We start from the raw sequence: 19,890 nt of genomic DNA on the forward strand, positions 1-19,890 counted from the left end.
TTTTCCATACTCCCTTCTTTGACTGCCAATAATCGATATCTAGAGGGATGCGGTAGCTCAGTGGCTAAGACGCCGAGCTTGTCGATCGAAAAGTCGGCAGTTCAGCGGTTCGAATCCCTAGTGCCGCGTAATGGGTGAGCTCCTGTGACTTGTCCCAGTTTCTGCCAACCTAGCAGTTCGAAAGCACGTAAAAAATGCAAGTAGAAAAATAGGGACCACCTTTGGTGGGAAGGGAACAGCGTTCCGTGCACCTTTGGTGTTGAGTCATGGCAGCCACATGACCACGGAGACGTCTTCGGACAGCGTTGGCTCTTCGGCTTTGAAACAGAGATGAGCACCGCCCCCTAGAGTCGGAAACGGCTAGCACGTATGCGCGAGGGGAACCTTTACCTTTACTTTAATCAATATCTGATGTTCGGTTATGTAGGAGCTGACATAGTGGAATTGATAGTAAATGCTGCAGAGGGCAGAAGACCCTGTCAGCCCTCCCCGCTTCCCGTTCCCAGGGGTTTTATTCCCCAGCCTCCAAACAACTGTCAGTAGACAAACGCTGAACCTCTCCAGGCTTCATAGCTCTGTCAGCGCATAATGTGCTGCTTGGATGCTGCTGCCATCCTCTTTCAGGACACCTGGAAGTCATTCATTTGTCCTTGTCTGAATGAAGAACATCTGGACTTTTTCTCCCCTTAAGCTATGAAATAAAATCTACACCGCTTGCCGGCTGGCACATCGGACATAGTGTCACATGTGTGCCACTGTACATCACGCATGCACGTGTTCCACTATCGGCAGCCGGGACCAGTTGGCCACATTTTTTTTTAAAAAAAAAGAATTCAGCCACATGTGGCAATCAGGAGAAGTTCTGCGTGTTTTCCATCACATCTGGATGAGGTCACCCGCTAGCTAACCATTGCAGACGCTGCTCTGCGCCAGCCGTCTCCATGAAACCCCTCCCTGCTGTGGAGTGTGTGTATCTGTGTGTGCTTCCCAGATGGGTGTGTGTTGTTCTTCTGCTGAGATCAGAGGAGACACACCAGACGGGGGTAAGTCAGTTCAAGCAGGAACCATCCCACCCATTGACCAGGAAGGAGACGAGAAGCTCTCTTGACATGGGGAAATATTTTTTTTTTTTTTTTGCAAAAGGAAGCAAATGTGGTTCCTTTGGGCTCGATTCTGCAGAGGCTGTACAGATTCGGCTTTCCTTCAAATAACAAGTTTTTTGTTGGGTGTTTAGTTTTTAAACTGGGTTTTAAAGGGATCCGCTAAGGCAGGGGTGTCAAACTCAAGGCCCGGGGGCTGGATCCGGCCTGTGCGGTAGTTAGATATGGCCCACAGGGCCGCCCTGGAAACAGCGAAGGACCGGCCTGCGATGCTTCTGTAAGTGAAAACAGGCTCCTGAGCTCCGTTTTCGGCTGCCACAGCCTCCTGCAACCCTCTGCCGGTCAAAAGGGAGCCCTCCCGAGGGTTGACACCCCCTGCGCTAAGGATTGATTTCCCGATGCCAGAAGACCCTGTGACGTTTTAATTATTCTTATTTTATTATTATTACGTTTAAGTGGGTTTATAAAGCGCAATCGAAGTGGAAGCCTCTTCAGAGGGAGGCTCTCTGGCTTGGAAAGAGCTAAGCAGAGTCAAACTCAGCCCATCGTTGGACATCGGGCTTCAAGCGAGGCTGGGAAGATGGAAGAACCCTCCTAGAAGATTCTCGGTTTCGCCAACTACATGTCACAGATAATGCCTGCAGAATCAGCGGGAGTTGAGACCCAGAGGGACTTTCCGATTGCATCACCCTCAGCTAATGGAAAAGGCTGGGCCCACGAAGTGTTGGGTTCTCCACAGCTCACAGATCTTCAGAAGATGGACGGACGATCTGTCGGAGATGACTTAAGTGGAAGTTCAGTTGGATGACCTTTGAGATCCCTTCCAACTCCACAATCTAGGATGCTAGGACAGAGAGATCCTCGATCTGTCTGCAATCTTTAATTCGATAGAGACAGAAGGAGGGCCCAGAAGGAGAGTCAACGGAGGAGACTTTGGGAGCGATTCCCCGGATATATTTTTCAGGGCACAACCGGTAACGGCTTGCTGAGAGATGAACAGATCAAAGGATCTTTTGGACTGAGATTTCCGGTTGCCTCCAACTGGTCCTCCCTCCCTCCTTCCTTCTGGTCTGGGCACTGGGTGGGTGGAGGCCCTCAAGGCAAGAAGCACTCCAGAGGGTTGGTGGAGTCAGGCAGAATGCTGCAGTTCAAAGGCCAGAGGATGTCCAAGCGGGCCAGGGGCTTTCGGCAGTGCTCCTCCGCCCCCAGACACACAGAGCGGCAGGGCTGCAAGGTGCCCCCTTCCGGAATGCACTTGGGGACAAAGAGGCCGCAGATCAGCAAACGCAGGTAAGGGTAGCACCTGAGGTCCCGCAGCACCTGAAAAAGAGGGGGCTGGGCTCAGTCAGAGACTGGGAATGTAGAAATTCCTTGCATTGCAGGTCTGAGCTTTCTACTTATGTCACCAGCTGGGCCGCCTTCTCGAGGGACGAACGCTACCGCGCAATTCGCTGAAGAAGAGAGTTAGGTTCCCTAGAGGTCATCCATTCGAGCAAAATCCCCATTTCCTCCTGATCAGCTGGGACTCGGGAGGCAGAGAATAGATGGGGGCAGGGCCAGACAGAATTTTTACTACTGCTTCTCCCAACTACTCAAAATTTCCACTACCGGTTCTCCAGAACTGTTCAGAACCTGCTGAAACGCACCTCTGCCTTGTTTCCTGATCTTCAATTGTCCATGTGTTGACAGGGATGAAAGTTGACAAGGATTTGCTTTCCATGCAACTCCCACTCTGCGGAGATCATGAGTTTCTTTCCAAGGGCTAATCCCACCCCCTTTCCCCCTCTCTCTGCCCTCCTGCCAGCCTCACATCTGTCCTCAGCCTCACCATGTAGTCTTGAAGCAGCTCCTCAGCACTCTGTTGATGGGGGATCATCAGCCAGATGTTGGGGAAGGAGGTGGAATTGTAGCTGAGACCTTGGCACATTTCTATCTTTATGGGTTCACAGGAAGCCTCTGCTAGTGGTGGGAGAGAAGAAAAACATCTCAGAGACTGACCAGAATACAACTGTAAAGAGTTAAGTTGCCTCTCTGCTTTTGTTGTTCTCCAGAATTCACACATCCGGTCTCCTATTGGTGCCTCAGGTTGGTTTTTCTCAATGACATGGGACCAGCCAGCTGAAGGAGCAAAAGGAGGATGGTGGGTTGGGGCTGGATGGGTGAGAGAGTGTAGTTGACCCACCTAGGAAGTTGGTTGAGATCAGAGGTGAGGTCTGAACTGTGGACGTTGCGATGCGTAGTTCTGCCAATTGGCCAATGAAGGCGGCTTGGTCCATGTAAGCGGACATTACTCACCCACTGATGTGGAAGAAATGCTGGTACAGTTAACTTCATCACTTCCATCCGGACAGTTCCTCCAGCTGTCACACACAAACTCCTGGGCCACACACTCGCCATTTCCACAGACAAATTCTAGAGGTCCACATGTTTCTTGCACGGGATGATGGGCAGGGAAAAGAGAGAAGAATTTAGAGAAAAGAATTCCTTGGACTTTCAAGGTCAGCATTTCTCAACCTCGGCAGCTTGAAGATGGTTTGGAGTTCAAGTCTCAGAGTTCAGAGCTGGCTGGGGAATTCTGAGGGTTGAAGTCCACCCATCTTCAAGCTGCCAAGGTTGAGAAACATTGTTTAAGTTGGTGAAGATGTCCACTTGGCATTGAAGTCCCTCAATCTTCAAGCTACCAAGGTTGAGGAGCACTCCTTAAGATGGTGAAGATGCCTACTCTGCCCACATTGTATTTCTGGCCTTTTTCTTTGAAGCCAGAGGTTCCCAAAACAAATCCCAGCGCAGTTTGCACTGGCTCCCTGTGGTCTTTCGGGTGCGCTTTAAGATTTTGGTTACCACCTTTAAAGCGCTCCATGGCTTAGGACCCGGGTACTTACGGGACCGCCTGCTGTTACCTTTTGCCTCCCACCGACCCGTACGCTCACACAGAGAGGGCCTTCTCAGGGTGCCGTCCACCAAGCAATGTCGGTTGGCGGCCCCCAGGGGAAGGGCCTTCTCTGTTGGAGCTCCTACGCTCTGGAATGAACTTCCCCCTGGTTTACGTCAAGTGCCTGATCTTCGGACTTTTCGCCGTGAGCTGAAAACGCACCTATTTATTCAAGCGGTACTGGATTAAAATTTTATTGGGGTTATTTATATTTTAAGGTTTTTAAATTGTTTTAAATTTTCGGCCACCTTATAATATGTTCTTTTTTAATCTCTTTTAATGTGTATATAGTGAATTTTTACTTGGCTGTACACCGCCCTGAGTCCTTTGGGAGAAGGGCGGTATAAAAATCAAATAAATAATAATAATAATAATAATAATAATAATAATAATAATAATAATAATAATAATAATAATAATAATAATAATTTTTGTGCCTTGCTTGAAAAAGCCACCTCAGTTGAAAAAACAAGCAAACCAGAATATCTGTTAAAATGCGCTGCAAATAGCGCAGGCAGAAAGCTCGGCCTTAGCACAACCTGTTGACCCCAGCTTGGCCAGGAAAAAATTGACAAATGTTCCCTTCACAACACTTCACTTAGATCCATCGATTTGAAGTCAGAGATTCATGGAGGCCAGACTGTTATCTCCTTAGTCTCGGCTGAGGTCCTGCAGAAGCCGACTGCTTTGCTTTAAGTGATTTATTAACTGTTTAAACCCTGCCCTGCCAGTGAAGGGGCCGTGTGTGAAAGTTAATAATTAATGTTTGTATCTTTCAAAGCCAGATTCTAGGCAACAGTTTACAGAAGCATGAACATTTTGTCCGGTTAGATCCCCTACCCGCGTGGCTTGCACCTTTAAGCACTTTTGCTGTGACTTTCTTGCCAACGCTTATTGTAGGTGTTTCCCACGGCAGCGTTCTATGACCCAACACTCTTCATACTTTACATAAATGACCTTTACGATCATATTAAAAGCAATTGTGTTCTCTTCGCTGATGATGTTAAACTATTCAACACCACCGACAATGCAACTACAGCTACCCTTCCAAAAGACCTTGACTATGTGTCAGATTGGCAACTTCAAATCTCAACCAACAAATGCTCTGTCTTGCACATTGGCAATATATATATATATATATATATATATATATATATATATATATATATATATATATATATATATATATATATATATATATATATGTGTGTGTGTGTGTGTGTTTTCTGAGGTTTTTGCGGGTGTTTGTATGTAGGTCTTTGGTTATTCGGGTTTTCTCCCGCGTAAAATTGGAAATGTCTTGGCGACGTTTCGACGAAGTCTCATTCGTCATCTTCAGGCTTCAGCTTCGTGCTTCTGGGAGCAATGTGTGATTGCAGCTGTTTCTTCCTTTTTTGTTCTTTTTTTTTTTTTAAGCATTGCATAAGTGGACATCCTGTTGTCTTCTACTATATTAAAAGGAAGAAACAGCTGCAATCACACATTGCTCCCAGAAGCACGAAGCTGAAGCCTGAAGATGACGAATGAGAAAAACATAAAATACAAATTAGATGGAAATGATCTTGTAGACGACACTCACTCTATCAAGGACCTTGGATTATTCATTTCTAAAGATCTAAGTGCCAGAGGCCACTGTAATAACATTGCCAAATAGGCATTAAGAGTTGTTAAACTTGCGTAGCTTCTTCTCTGGTAATATTGTACTACTAACTAGACCATACAAAACATTTGCTAGACCGATCCTTGAATACAGCTCAACTGTCTGGAACCCACACTGCATATTAGACACAAGTACAATCGGGAGAGTCCAGAGATATTTCATGAGACAAGTCCTCCATTCCTTTATCCACAATAAAATACCTTACGCCACCAGGCTCCAAATTTTGGGCTTAGACAACTTAGAAATACGCCAACTTCAGTCTGACCTAAGCATAGTACATAAAATTTACCACAATATCCTGCCTGTCAATGACTGCTTCAGCTTCAACCACAACAATACACGAGCAAATAATAGATCAAACTCAAGGTAAACTACTCCCAACTCAATTGCAGAAAATATGACTTCAGCAACAGAGTGGTCAATGGCTGGAATGCACTTCCTGACTCCGTGGTTTCTTCCCCAAACCCCCAAAACTTTAAGCTTAGACTGTCTACTGTTGACCTCACCCCATTCCTAAGAGGTCTGTAAGGGGCGTGCATAAGTGCACCCGTGTGCCTACCGTCCCTGTCCTAATGTTCCTTTTTTACTTACTCTTTTCATGTATCCAAATTATGTTTATACTTTTACCTGTTATCCTATATGTGCTTGACAAAATAAATAAAAATAATACAGTAGAAGACACAGGATGTCCACTTATGCAATGCTTTAAAAAAAAAAGGGAACAGAAGGAAGTGCAACCACCATCAGGAGAATACCAGAGAAGACACCAATTTAGGTCATTTCCTTGTTAATAATTTCTTGTCATTTTACTGTGTTGTTCAGCTACCCCTTTGGTAATTTATAACGAAGGCTTTGTATCACTGCAGGCATGGTGGGTGAAGGCAGATGACGAGGCAACGTGGTGAGATCAGTTCGAAAAGCCTGCTGAGAATTGGAGAGGGCTTTTGGTGCTTTTGAGATCGTGCAACGTCTGTGTCAAAAATTTGCACCATTATCCTCAACCCTTGGCCACTTTAAGGGGTGTGGGGCTCCCAACTCCCAGAACTCCTCAGCCAGCAAGGCTGGGAACTAAAGTCCACACATCATTAAAAAGTTTCCAAGATTGTGAAACATGGATGTGTCTGTCTTTCTATCCAATTATGTAATTGGATACGCAGTCTTTCTGCTTACATAAACACAACCCCACACACTTGGGGACGGGGAGGAGGACTTCTCAAAAGGTCTTTTTCAGTTTGCCTGGGAAAATGGAACCATAATTACAGGAATCGAGAAACCAAAACTGTGTTCCATCTCCGAAAGAACAGAGCTTGCGAACAAGCGACCGCAACGCTCCTCATGAGACCTGGATCAAGTTCAGCCTTTCTCTCCTTGGCTGGGTCACCTGAACAATTTATCGAGGGAGAGGAGGGGGAAGGAGGAGGACCTTTGGTGCTCTCGGAGCTTGGTTGTTCTCTTGCAGATGTTTCATGGCTCAACTAAGGAACATCATCGGTGCACTGATACTGTTCCCTAGTTGGATCATGAAACGTCTGCAAGAAAACAACCAAGCTTCAGACCCCAGAAGAAACCAATATTCCCACCAATACTGACTGTGGTATTCAGCCAGTTCGTACCGGTTCGGGCAAACCGGTAGCAGAGATCATGGGTGGGCCTGCCGAACCGCGCTGGCGCTATGTTGTTTTATTTAGCCATGTTTTCGAGGCTGGGCACATGCGCGGAAGGCACGCGTACAAGCAAAGCACTTGCATGGAAGGCCAGGCGTATGCACGGAAGGCATGCATGTGTGTGAAGCGAGCATCCATGCGCGCGGTGAACCGGAGGTAAAAATCTTTGAAACCCACCTCTGAACTTATGATATATAAACAGAGAGTAACCCACCCCCTGTCTAGCGCTAGATGAAGTTACCTAGTTGGATAATGTAACATCTGCAAGAAACTACCAAGCTCAGAGAGCATCAAGGACGTCAATGTTCCATCCTGAGTGTCAAATATTCTCTTCTCTTCTTTCTGCACTTCCTTTCTGTTTTTCTTTTTGTTTATTTCCCAGGACGGCTACCCCTCCAATCGTTAACCCTGCTTAGCTTCCAGGAGTGAAATCCAGCAGGTTCTGGAGAACCGGTAATGGAAATTTTGAGCACTTCAGAGAACCAGCAAATACCACCTCTGGCTGACCCAAGAGTGGGGAATGGGAATGGAGATTTTGCAATATCTTGCACCCGGGAATGGGGATTTTGCAGTATTCTTGCCCTGCCATGCCCACCAAGCCAAGCCACACCCACAAAGCCACACCACACCCACAAAGCCACGCCCACAGAACCTGTAGTAAAAAAATTTGGATTTCACCACTGGGTCTACCCCGCTTATTTCAAGCAAGGGGTGAGTAGATGACTAGCTGCACCGTTTAGCTTCGATGGAGCCACCATTACCTACTTTCACTCAGGTTGTGGGCACGGTAGATAGCAAAGAACCCATCGTCCACAATCTCCTCGTCAGCCACAAACAGGACAGTCATGACATGTTGGGATGACATCAACACAGGAGGTGGATTGGAGTTGCAGAACCTGCAGAGAGCAGGGCAGTCAAACTCAGTTCTGGAAATGTCGGGCAGTTAGTTTAGGGGTCAGCCAAGAACCTGGAGCCAAAGTGAGCATGCCCGCCTGGGTTATTCCACAAGGAGCACAGGGGTGTGTGTTGACCAATTCAACAACAATTTGGTGTGGCACCAATTATAGAGAAGATGAGAGAAGACCGGCTCCGCTGGTATGGACATGTCCGAAGAGTAGCATCTTCCACCATGGCCAAGACTGCCTACCAACTAGAATGGCCGGCGACCTCGCGGGCATCCAAAACAGAGATGGCAAGACACCATCAACAAAGATATATGCAAGCTGCAGTCCTGCGCCATGGAGATGCAGCTGAGCGTGTAAAGTGGCATTTAATGATCCAAAAAGCGGACCCTGCACCTGCAGGAATATGCTAGGAAGGAGAAGGAGAAGGAGAAGGAGAAGGAGAAGAAGAAGAAGAAGAAGAAGAAGAAGAAGAAGAAGAGGAAGAAGAAGAAGAAGAAGAAGAAGAAGAGGTGTGTGGGTGTGCAAGAGTCTGCCTTACCGACCCATGAGGCTGCTGGCCCCCATGGCAGCACTGTCGTACACTTCCACAAAGTCAAAATTGCAGTCTTCGTGGGACTCGAGGCTGAAGTTGTAGAATTGCAGTTGGATCACGTGGTCCAGGGGCACGGAGATGTGCCAGAGGCAAATCTGGAAGAGAAGAGAAGTCCAGGAGACGAGCAAAGAGAGGAAGATGGGGAGCTCCATGCTAAGAAAGAGGGGTGTCACCAGGGGTGGTAAAAATCTGGAAGAGGGTCCCAAACCTTTTCTCCTAGCAGCCCCCTAGATTTCTTTGAACATGGACGTGTCATTGGTTGGGGGAAGAGGGGCATGAAGACAAAGGCCTCAAAATCATGGGAACTGGGCCTCTTTTTTTTTTTTTTGGTTTGCATCTTCATTGGCATGAACATGAAGAATTCATCCAAAAGATAGTTGGGATGGAAGGGCTTGTTCTGTCATGACCCCAGGACCTTGCGCCTGAGGCTGTTTTTTCCTCCCTTACTCAGATTTCATCCTTGTAGGAGGCCCATTTTTTAAAACCACTAAGGTTTAAATTTCCAAGTGAAAATTTCTCAGACTCAAAATTTTTCTCTCCCTCTCCCTCTCTATTATCTCTATCTCTGTCTCTGTCTCTGTCTCTCTCTGTCTGTCTCTCTCTCTGTCTCTCTCTTATCTTATCCATCCATCCATCCATCCATCCATCCATCCATCCATCCATCCATCCATCCATCCATCCATCCATCCATCTATCTATCTATCTATCTATCTATCTATCTATCTATCTATCTATCTAGCGCCAGGTCCAATCCTTAAAGGCCAGGCTTCCCCAGAAAGGGATACCACTTCCTGCTGCAGTGATTGAGCTGGAAGGTGGGACTTCTGGAATGAATGAATCCCCAAGGCCCAAGCTTGGCCCCCTCAAAAGTCTTCACTCACCTGTAGATGTGGATATGGTTTGGGGTAGTTTGGGGAGAAGAACTGTCCCTCCAAGCTGGTCAAGGTCCCACCACAACCTGGAAAAAGACAACCGATATCACAGATGGCCATGGATTTATGTTGCTGGTTATCCCTGCAATATCCTCCCATCTCTTTATTTCTCCTCCTCATGTGAGGCAGAGTCACAGCAACATTTCCTGCTTGTGTGGGTACCATACCTGTACGCTTGGCGCTACAATTGGCTTCATCTCTATTGTCCAGGCAGTCCTGGTGACCATCGCACACAAAGGCGGGCAGGAGGCAAAGCCCCTGGTCACAGAAGAATTCGTCCCAGGAGCAGTTCTCTAGAATAAATATAGGCCTCTGGAAGTCAAGGAGTTAACGGTTCAGATCAAATACAGTCTACCTTGGAACTGGTTGCAATTGACTTAGCTCCTTTCTTCTTCAAGATACTTTGGGACATGTAGCTTTGCAAGAGTATGAAGGAGAATAAGCAAGGAAAAAAGGGGAGGAGAAGGAAGAGAAGGAGAAGAAAAAGAGAATAAAAGAATGAGGAGGAGGAGAAGAAGAAGATGATGGAGAAGGAGGAGGAGGAGAAGATGATGGAGAAGGAGGAGGAGAAGAAGATGGAGGAGGAGGAGGAGGAGGAGGAGGAGGAGGAGGAGGAAAAGAAGAAGAAGAAGAAGAAGATGAAAAAGAAAGAAAGAAAGAAAGAAAGAAAGAAAGAAAGAAAAGCATCGATCCTGTCGTTGCTTGACTCGTGATGCTCATGTAACGCTCAGTCTTTATTCTACCTAATGTCAAAAAGATTTTAAGCCAGCTTAAAACTGTCACGCAAGCTGTCTTTTGTTTCCTTCACCAATTTGGAACTTTCCCATGTTCTGAGGATAAAATTAGCCAATGCATCCACGTGACTGTGAGTAATAAATCAGTGCTGGGCTAATTGCAAATGTTCGTTCTGCGAAACGTGAAGGCAATTTCCCCATTTGGTCGTTGATACGGGGGCAACCATTGTCTTCGTCTTGAGACAACTCAGTCTTCTCTTGGGCAGATCTTAGCTGATATCTGAAGAGATGGGTGTATCCTGCGCCCAGGTCGTCTTCTCCAGTCTCCATCCCCAACCACGATGCATTTGATACACAATAGTCTACATCTCTTCTTAAAGCTGATGCTAAGCTGTTTTGTGGGCAGGAGGCTAACTTTTGCTGTACAGCCGGACATCAGAACATACGAGGATACCTCAAGACGGTCAACATATATTTACATTTTTGCACTCTAGAAAGAGTGCAGAGAAGAGCAACCAAGGTGATTAGGTGACTGGAGGCTAAAACATATGAAGAACAGTTGCAGGAACTGGGTGTGTCTAGTTGAATGAGAAGAAGGACTAGGGGAGACATGATAGCAATGTTCCAATCTCTCAGGGGCTGCCCCAAAGAAGAGGGAGTCAAGCTATTCTCCAAACCACCTGAGGGCAGGACAAGAAGCAATGGGTGGAAACTCATCAAGGAGAGAAGCAACTTAGAACTAAGGAGAAATTTCCCAACAGTTAGAAGAATTAATCATTGGAACAATTTGCCTCCAGAGGTTGTGAGTGCTCCAACAGGGAAGTTGTTCAGAAGATGTTGGATTAGTAGTGTAGGGTTTCCTGCGTAAGCTGGAGGTTGGACTAGAAGACCTCCAAGGTCCCTTCCAACTCTGTTACTCTATTCTGTTCTATCTTCACTTCTCAACACTTTAAAACAGGGCTTTCCAGCTTTGGCAACTTGGAGACTTGTGGACTTCAACTCGGATAATGCATCAGCCAGCCAAGGTTGGAGATCTTTGTTCTAGGACAGGGGTCTCCAATCTTGGTCCCTTTAAGACTTGTGGACTTCAACTCCCAGAGTTCCTCAGCCAGGAGGGACTCTGGGAGTTGAAGTCCACAAGTCTTAAAGGGACCAAGATTGGAGACCCCTGTTCTAGGACACTTAACTCAGAGAGAACAACCATGTATAAAATATGTCCTCCATTCCCCCCCTCCATTTGATTAGCAGAGAGAGATCAGCTATAAACCCCATTCCCTGGTCATATTGAGCCATGTTATCGCACTTATGGGTTGAAATATTGTCGTCTTCTACCTGGTCATTGGAAGTTGCGTGGTCTTTACCATTACTTCAGGGACAGAAAACCATGGTCCATGAGGGCTGGGATTGAAAAATTTGACAACCGGTTCACTGCCCGGTTGCTAGGTGGCCAAGGCCATGGGGGCATGGCCTACTTGGCCTCCCGCACCAAAGGGGGAGAGGTTCACTCTCCTGAGGCTCTGGAGGCTTTCCTCGAGCCTCCAGGAGTGCAAAAATCGCCTCCCCCAGGCATCGGAGGCCCTCCGGAATCCGGAAACAGGCCCATTTCCAGACTTCCGGTAGGCCCATTTTTCCCACACCCAGAGCCTCTGCATAGTCCCCGCACTTACCTGGCATCCAAAATGGGCCACGTGGAGACTCCTGGGAGGGGTGGGGCGGGCTGGGCGGGATCAGCCAGTTGTTGTAACTACTGGTTCGGCAAACCAGATTAGAATTTACATCCGGTTTGTCCGAACCGGTTCTAACATGATCCCTGGGTACCATGTTAAAAAACCCAACACCCTCCCACCCAAAAGCAAGTTCCCACCAGCCTCAAATTCATCCCCATTCAAGAAATAGCGGGCACTTACTTTCACTGGGGAGGATGGCCCGGTACCTGGCCGTGAACCCCGAAGGAGCAATATTATCATCGGACACAAAACCAACTTTTATCTGGTTAGAGTTGGTGTTGATAGTCGCTGGGGCTACAGTGCCACAGTACCTGTAAAAGTCGCCACGTAAGCAAGGGAGCAAGGAGCTGTGGAACACCCCCCCACACACACTTCCCCCTGGAGAGAGATCTACAGCAGTCCTCATTTAGTGACCATTCGCAGTGGTGACAGTATTGAAAAAATAACGTCACAACGACCAATCCTTCACAGATCAGTTCAGCAAAGCTGAAATTTAGATCCTAAGCATGGTTGTGGTTTCAATTAGTGACCACTTCACTTAACGACTTAACATTTCCACTTTGACAGTTTGAGGTCTGATCACCCATCCGTCAAATATTCTCAGCTGGGAAGCAGGGTGAAATTTTAGGACTGAGCAGGCAACACCAAACTGAATTGAAATGTTGAACTGGATCATTGATCATGTCAACGTGTTTGCCGTTTGTTTTTTAACCGATTAAAAACTATCCTCCTAGAGGGATTTACAAGGTTCAAAAGCAGAATACGGAAATGTAATACTGAGCCGGGCCTCTGGTGGCTCAGACTGCTAAGACAGTCTGTTATTAACAGCAGCGGCTTGCAATTACTGCAGGTTCAAGTCCCCCCAGGCCCAAGGTTGACTCAGCCTTCCATCCTTTATAAGGTAGGTAAAATGAGGACCCAGATTGTTGGGGGCAATAAGTTGACTTTGTATATAATATACAAATAGGATGAAGACTATTGCTTGACACAGTGTAAGCCGCCCTGAGTCTTCGGAGAAGGGCGGGATATAAATGCAAATAAAATTTTTTTTTGAAAGATTAAGACATCCACCTGAAACAACTGACATGGAGGTTCATTAGTCTGAACCTCTTATTAGTCTGATAGAATTTGAGTAGCTCTTGGTGGATTGGACCAGTGGTGAAATTCATTTTTTTTACTACCAGTTCTGTGGGCATGGCTTGGTGGGCGTGGTGTGGCTTGGTGGGCATGGCAGGGGAAGGATATTGCAAAATCTCCATTCCCACCCCACTCTGGGGGCCAGCCAGAGGTGGTATTTGCCGGTTTCTCTGAACTACTCCAAATTTCCACTACCGGTTCTCCGAACTGCTCCAAATTTCCACTACCGGTTCTCCAGAACCTGTCAGAACCTGCTGGATTTCACCCCTGGATTGGACGGTATAAAAATAAAACGAACAAATCAATAAGTAAGGAAACATTTCCAACTCTCGCCACCAGGGGACCATGGTGGTGAGAAGAAACAATCTCCCTTAGCGTTTATCCAACTTGGTTACCTTTCGGCCTTGCTTTTATCCAATTCAATGGTGAAGCAGTTAAAATGCAGGTTACTTTCTGGATGTTGGCTTGTCCCAGTCGTCTGGATGGGGGATCCAGGAAAGCTAAAATCCATCCCATCTTGGAGGCTAGCAGCTCAACACGTGTGTAGACACACAGAGAGGCCCAGGCCTTCTCTTCTCCAAGGCATGCTACCTACCTGGTACTCCCATCCCAAAGGGAGAGACTATCTGACTCCTCGTAGATCTCCAGCCGGTCATAGAAGCACAGATCCGAGGCCTCCACATCCAAGGTTTCTATTTTCAGCTGAATCACCATCCCCAACTTCACTTGGATGTGCCAGTGGCAGAGGACGTTAGGTGGGTAGGGATCGGGGTAGTTGGGAGAGCTGAAGGTGCCCTCGCGGCCTCCAAGTTCACCTCCACACACTACGCAAGAAGAAGGCAGAGAACGAAACAACTCTTCAGAGAAGCAAATGTGAATTAGAGCAGCTGGGTTGGCAGCTCGGTGGTGAAATCCAATTTTTTTTTTTACTTCCGGTTCTGCGGGCATGACAGGGAAAGGATACTGCCAAATCCCCATTCCCTCCCCGCTCCTGGGGGAAGGATACTGCCAAATCCCCATTCCCTCCCCGCTCCTGCGAGAAGGATACTGCCAAATCCCCATTCCCTCCCCACTCCGGGGGGAAGGATACTTCAGAATCCCCATTCCCAGCCCACTCTTAGGGGAAGGATACTGCAAAATCCCCATTCCCTCCCGGCTCCTGGGGGAAGGATGCTGCAAAATCCCCATTCCCTCCCCACTACGGGGGGAAGGATACTTCAAAATCCCCATTCCCAGCCCACTCTTAGGGGAAGGATACTGCCAAATCCCCATTCCCTTCCCACTCCAGTGGAAGGATACTGCCAAATCCCCATTCCCTCCCCACTCCAGGGGGAAGGATACTTCAAAATCCCCATTCCCTTCCCACTCTTAGGGGAAGGATACTGCCAAATCCCCACTCCCTTCTCACTCCAATGGAAGGATACTGCCAAATCCCCATTCCCTCCCCACTCCGGGGGGGAAGGATACTTCAAAATCCCCATTCCCTTCCCACTCTTAGGGGAAGGATATGGCAAAATCCCCATTCCCAGCCCACTCTTAGGGGAAGGATACTGCCAAATCCCCATTCCCTCCCCACTCCGGGGGAAAGGATACTTCAAAATCCCCATTCCCTTCCCACTCTTAGGGGAAGGATACTGCCAAATCCACATTCCCTTCTCACTCCAGTGGAAGGATACTGCCAAATCCCCATTCCCACTCCTGGGGGAAGGATACTGCAAAATCCCCATTCCCAACCCACTCTGGGGCCAGCCAGAGGTGTTATTTGCTCATGATTTAATTAGGGCATCCCTCGGAACCCTGACATCTATTTATTTATTTATTTATTTATTGTTTATATTTATATACCGCCCTATCTCCCAAAGGACTCAGGGCGGTTTCTAGGCTGTTTACCCAATGAAGCACAATATTTGTTAGGTAGACAAAGTCTGCCTTTCCTCTTGTTGTAAGCTCTCAGGTAGCAGCTGGACACCATGAGGTCCAGCATCTGTCGAAGACCACCACAGTCACAATCCCCAAATCAGAGAAACCAGGTTAAGAGAAACAGCCTCAGCAGTAACCGGTACTCACCGGGCCCTGGTTTTGTGGTTTCCTGCAGCTCTTGCTGAGATGGAGCAGTGGTGGAGATGGGGTCCCAAGAAGTCCTCCTGACCGAAGCAAAGGTGGCGTTGGCGATGTTGTGCCCAAGGGTGGGCTTGCTTTGAGGAGGGGGCTTTAGCTCTGCCTCCAGGAAAAAAAAAAAAAAGCAAGAGAGAGAGAAATTGACCAGGAAAAGAATAAAGACACCCAAATTAGGAAAATAAATAAATAAAATAGTCTCGAAAGCTCCATCCCTCAGTTCTCACCCCCTCCCTGCCTTTTTTGAGCCTGGTTCCTCTATAACAGAGGAGGGTTCTGACCAGTTCGGGAGAACCGGTAGCAGAAATTTTGAGTCGTTTGGAGAACCGGTGGGAAAAATTCTGACTGGCTCCGCCCCCATCTATTCTCTGCCTCCTGAGTCCCAGTTGATCGGGAGGGAATGAAGATTTTGCAGTAACCTTCCCCTGCCATGTCCTTTACTACCACAGAACTGGTAGTAAAATTTTTTGAAACCCATCACTGCTTTACACGACTCCTGAAAGTCAAAATGTGCCTTCAAAAAAAAAAAAAAATTAAAGAACAAGAAATAATACCTGGGATTTAAGCTTTTGGAGAGATTAATCACACTGAGACACCAATTCGCCCCCCAAAATTACACTCTTTGCCAGGTCAATCCCACCCCACTATCTGCAAACAGGAGTCCAGCCTATGGGGAGGCGGGATTGTAGTCGAGAAGGTAATGGGTGTGGGTGTGGGTGTCCCATTGATCCAGTCATGTCATCTTCCCAGTCCCAGTCCCATTCTCCCAGTTCAGCTCCCACCCACTTCAGCTGGGTGGCTAATGGAAAAAGGAGTTATTATGGGAAGACCCCAGGTCCATCGCTTAGAGCAGTATCTCTCAACCTTAGCAGCTTGAAGATGAGTGGACTTCAAGCTGTTGAAGACCACCCATCTTCAAGCTGCCAAGGTTGAGAAACATTGGCTTAGAGCTTCAGCCGTATGGGATGGATGAAGCAAGGCTGGCTCTTGAAGACTGAGGTCCACCAGAAGGTCTGATGGATATCTGGGGAATTCTGGGAATTGATGTCCACCCATCTTCAAGTGTTGTGGTCCACCAGCAGCCTGCGGAGCTGGCAGTGGAGTCAGACAGTGAGAAGGTTGGCGAGGACAATGGGCCAGTCCTGGAGTCAGGGGAAAGCCCGGACAAGAGCTCTGCGTCAGAGGCAGAGATGGGGCCAGGGCCATCTGGGAGTGATGCACGGACAGCAGAGAGGCAGAGGAACAGGAGGAGCCTGTTCCTAGTGCACGCGTGTGAAGAGGTGCCAGAAGGCAAGAGCAGCTAAAGCAAAAAGGATGACTTGGGAGTAAGGCCAGGAGATGATTGGCCCCTCCCATAAAGTTTAAAAGAGCAGCAATGCCTCTTGGCTCTTTGTAGGAAAACAACGTTGCTACATTAGTTCCAGTCGGCACCTCTTGTTTCTGGGGCTTTGCCAAGAAAAGCCTTTGGCAGGGTGCCAAAGAAGACAAAGGTTTGTGATAAGGCTGAAGGACTTTTTCTGAAGGACTTTGTTTTGGAATTAATTTGGACTAAGCTGAAAATGAAGTAATTCCCAGCTGTTATAATAAAACAGGGTTGTTTTTAAGCGTGTCTTTCATGCCTAAGTGAGCCTAGGTCACAACATCAAGCTGCCAAGGTTGAGAAACATTGGCTTAGAACTTCACCCCTAGGGTCACACAAGGTGAAGCAAGGATGGCTCTTCAAGACTGAGGTCCACCAGAAGGTCTGATGAACATCTTTCCATGTAGCTGCTGACATGGCTTTTTCAGCCTCTTTGGGCCTGAAAATAAATTCATCTTGTGTGTTCAAGAATGTTGGCTTCTTAGAATTAAAGTGCATGATCTTTGGGGGGGGGTCTTATTAACGCGAAAGGAGCAAAGGGCAGACCCAGCCCAGATGCCCTGCCTTTGTTGCCCACGTAGCTTCAGGCAGCCATCATGGTGGCCACCACCGGCTTTCCCCAAAACAAGCCCGTATTGGCCCAGGATGGGCTTCAATTGCAGGAATGTCCCTCCAAGACCCCACCCCTCAATCCAGAACTTACGGTAGGTGACCAGGATGCCCACAAGCAAGGCCAGGAGGAGGAGGAGCAGAAGGCTCAGGACGGTCACACAAAGCCAGGAAAATTTGCAGTCTGGCTGGAATTTCTTGCTGGCTGCCTCTCGCACTTGCTGAGCTGCAGGGTAGGAGAAGCAGACTGGCTATCCTGGTACCCCTAGCCATCAGTAGGTCGACCTCCCACTCCCTCCCTAGCTGTTCCGATGACCTCTTGTGATAGCCCCACCAAGGATCTCTGGCAGAGAGACTGGAGCAGAAGACTTTTCACATGTTGCTCTAAATAGGGCGACGGTTAGTCAATCTTGCTGAACTTGGAGATCCTTCCTTCCTTCCTTCCTTCCTTCCTTCCTTCCTTCCTTCCTTCCTTCCTTCCTTCCTTCCTTCCTTCTCCTTATCTCTCCTTCCCTCCCTTCCCTCCTTTCTCCTTCTTTTCTTCCTTCCTTCCTTCCTTCTCCTTATCTCTCCTTCCTTCCTTCCTTCCTTCCTTCCTTCCTTCCTTCCTTCCTTTTCCTTATCTCTCCTTCCCTCCCTTCCCTCCTATCTTTCTCCTTCCTTCCTTCCTTCCTTCCTTCCTTCCTTCCTTCCTTCCTTCCTTCCTTCCTTCTTCCTTCCTTCCTTCTCCTTATCTCTCCTTCCTCCCTCCTCCCTCCTTCTTATCTCCTTCCTTCCTTCCTTCCTTCCTTCCTTCCTCCCTCCCTCCTCCCTTCCCTCCCTCCCTCCCTCCCTCCTATCTCTTTCTCCTTCCTTCCTTCCTTCCTTCCTTCCTTCCTTCCTTCCTTCCCTTCCCTTCCCTTCCCTTCCCTTCCCTTCCCTTCCCTTCCCTTCCCTGCCTGCCTGCCTGCTGGATTTCAGCTCCCATGTTTATCAATCACGCGGACCAATTCCCACAATCCCCCTGGCTAGCATAGCTCTGAATTCTTCCATCTCCGAGAGATGGAAGTTGGAGTCTATCCTGAACCTGAAAAGCACCAAGCTGTGGAACCACCGTTAAGTTAGAAACGTGAGCTAACGACCCTGAAATGATACACCACCCAACCATCACCTCTCTTAACTATTAACCTTAAGAGATTTCTATCCCATCCTTGCTTTAGTACAACTCAAGGCCAGATTCATAATGCCTAACAACTCCCTGGCATGGTGGGTTGGGCTCAAGAAGACTTGAACTCATCGCCTCTTGGTTTTCTAGACCAGCCTCTTCACTTTCACACCAAACTGACTCTCCCCATCCTGCTGGTACTGTTGTACCATCTTAGTGCCCCTCCAAAACATGGACTTATCGATACCAAATCCATTGGCGGCGAGTTTAACATCACTGCCCTTCTCCTCTTCCAGCTGGTTCTGGGTCAGCGTCTCACTGTCCTCCTCAAACACAGGGTTGGAGAATTCCCTCAGCACATTCGGTGGCAAAGACAACATAACGGTCTCCTGGGGGCATAGAAAACAAAGCATTTTGAATCTAACGGGTCTCCTATAAGCTTCCTCGCTCTTTTAAGTAACCCTCCGTTTTTCTTGCAAATTGGCTTTGGCATTTTGGCCAATCCCTTCACATAATAAAAACACACTTTGGGACCGAACAGCCCGCAAAATGTCAATTAAACTCACTGAGTAATTGGAAAAAGCCAGAAAGAAAATCCTGCACAGCACTAACCACGTTCTGGCTTGGAAGGGTTAAAAGTTTGGAAACTTTGGTTGCTAAGCCAGAAAATCCGTTTTGCTGCAGAAAAAGAGCAGGGGTCAGTCGAGCTCATACTTCTGCCTCTTATCTTAAGTTGGACAGACTGATTTATTTATTTATTTATTTTTGTCAATCATATCTAAGATAACAGGTAAAAGTATAAACAAAATTTGTATACATGAAAAGAGTAAGTAAAAAAGGAATATTAGGACAGGGACGGTAGGCACGCAGGTGCACTCATGCACGCCCCTTACAGACCTCTTAGGAATGGGGTGAGATCAACAGTAGACAGTCTAAGGTTAAAGTTTTGGGGGTTTGGGGAAGAAACCACAGAGTCAGGTAGTGCATTCCAGGCATTGACCACTCTGTTGCTGAAGTCGTATTTTCTGCAATCGAGTTTGGAGCGGTTTCCCTTGAGTTTGTATCTATTATTTACTTGTGGATTGTTGTGGTTGAAGCTGAAGTAGTCATTGACAGGTAGGATATTGTGGTAGATAATTTTATGTACTATGCTTAGGTCAGACTGAAGTCGGCGTAGTTCTAAATTGTCTAAGCCCAAAATTTGGAGTCTGTGGCATAAGGTATTTTATTGTGAGCAGAGGAGTGGAGGACTCTTCTTGTGAAATATCTCTGGACTCTC

General features: G+C 47.5%; 1 protein-coding gene across 1 annotated transcript; it reads right to left on the minus strand.

Moving 5' to 3' along the window:
• Positions 1-824: 824 nt before the first annotated feature.
• MFRP (membrane frizzled-related protein) lies at positions 825-19,160 on the minus strand. Its single transcript, XM_058194976.1, has 12 exons — positions 18,859-19,160; positions 17,562-17,693; positions 15,451-15,600; positions 13,979-14,207; positions 12,427-12,557; positions 9,953-10,078; positions 9,735-9,811; positions 8,800-8,948; positions 8,122-8,252; positions 3,396-3,530; positions 2,929-3,059; positions 825-2,420 (listed from the first exon to the last, which is right to left on the minus strand). Exons 1-12 carry the CDS (start codon positions 19,022-19,024, stop codon positions 2,196-2,198), a joined length of 1,782 nt encoding a protein of 593 aa, XP_058050959.1. The 5' UTR covers positions 19,025-19,160; the 3' UTR covers positions 825-2,195.
• Positions 19,161-19,890: the final 730 nt, after the last annotated feature.

This window comes from Ahaetulla prasina, chromosome 9, assembly GCF_028640845.1.
Source record: "Ahaetulla prasina isolate Xishuangbanna chromosome 9, ASM2864084v1, whole genome shotgun sequence".
Taxonomy (NCBI): Eukaryota; Metazoa; Chordata; class Lepidosauria; order Squamata; family Colubridae; genus Ahaetulla; species Ahaetulla prasina.